Source organism: Psammomys obesus, unplaced genomic scaffold, assembly GCF_907164565.1.
Source record: "Psammomys obesus unplaced genomic scaffold, mPsaObe1.curated_primary_1811, whole genome shotgun sequence".
Classification (NCBI taxonomy): domain Eukaryota; kingdom Metazoa; phylum Chordata; class Mammalia; order Rodentia; family Muridae; genus Psammomys; species Psammomys obesus.
The window spans coordinates 31,303,509-31,304,623 of NW_026592118.1; the positions used below are offsets into that span (position 1 = coordinate 31,303,509).

The following is a 1,115-nucleotide window of genomic DNA, read 5'->3' on the forward strand; positions in this document are numbered from 1 at the left end:
ACAATCACAAAACATTAACCAAGTTTTAGGAGCCAGGGTTGTCATAGGCACCCATGTGCCACCCTGGCCAGCCTTTGTGTAAACAGGAAGGAGAATGCGGCCCTCATACTGACACCTACGCTAACTGAAGCCTCTGTTGGGTACTTTCTACGCTGAACTGGACAAACTGTACTGCAACTGGACAGACAGGACATTACAAGTTTCAAGAGAACCTAGCCTAGGCAGCACGAAGAGTAGGGACAGGCCTTGTTCTTGGGTAGCGTTCAGACTCACAGCAGCCCCCAACACCTGGCCAGCATCTTAGGTGCAGAGGAACTGGCCAGATAGGTCCTGGGTGGCACAGGGGAGTAGAAAGTTCAGAAGAGGGTGTGATAGGGAAGCTGGGAGTGTTCTTTCTCCCGGAACAGTAGTTCTATTGCCCCAACCTGGGCTCGGTTAGCTGCCAGTCCACCTGGAGGCAGCCCCGGAGCCAGCATCTGGGCCAGGGCTCAACACCCCCATGTCTGTGCAGCCGCAGCCGCCCGCCGCCGCCGGTGACCCGGTGACCCCGGAGGCCCGTCTGGGCCCGGTGACCCCGGAGCCCCGGGCATCCGGACCCCCCTCACAGGCGCAGCCGCTATTAAGGCAGGAGGCTACCGGGGAGGAGGAAGGGGAGGAGACAGGCGGCCAGGGCGCCTGGGGCACCGGCACGGCGGAGCAGCGGCGGCGAGGTTGGGGGGAGGCCGACGAGGGCCCGGGGCAGGCCGGCGGCACCGGGGCCGCGGGCTCGGGCTCCCCGGCGGGCGGCGCGGGCGACGGGCAAGGGAGCTGGTGGCTGCTCCTCGGCTGGCCCCCGCGCCGGCCGCCCCAGTGCTGCCCCTGCGCGGCGCCCCTTCCCCGCTCCGCCGCGCACTGCTGTCATGGAGGAACCAAGATGGCGGCTCTGGCCTACAACCTGGGCAAGCGGGAGATCAACCACTACTTCAGCGTGAGGAGCGCCAAGGTGCTGGCGCTGGTGGCCGTGCTGCTGCTCGCCGCGTGCCACCTCGCGTCCCGCCGCTACCGAGGTGAGCGGGCCCTCCCCCTCGCCCGGGCCGGCCGGGGGGAGGCGGCGCCGCCGCGGCCCCGGAGCGCGG

General features: G+C 67.5%; 1 protein-coding gene across 2 annotated transcripts in view; it reads left to right on the forward strand.

The window, feature by feature from the left end:
• Window positions 1-283: 283 nt before the first annotated feature.
• Window positions 284-1,115, forward strand: part of Casd1 (CAS1 domain containing 1) — a 43,871-nt gene continuing 43,039 nt past the window's right edge. For both annotated transcript variants that reach the window (XM_055612738.1, XM_055612739.1), the window contains exon 1: window positions 284-1,046. In XM_055612738.1, coding sequence (XP_055468713.1) covers window positions 500-1,046 — 547 coding nt within the window. In that variant the 5' untranslated portion in view covers window positions 284-499. The remainder of the gene's footprint in view (window positions 1,047-1,115) is intronic.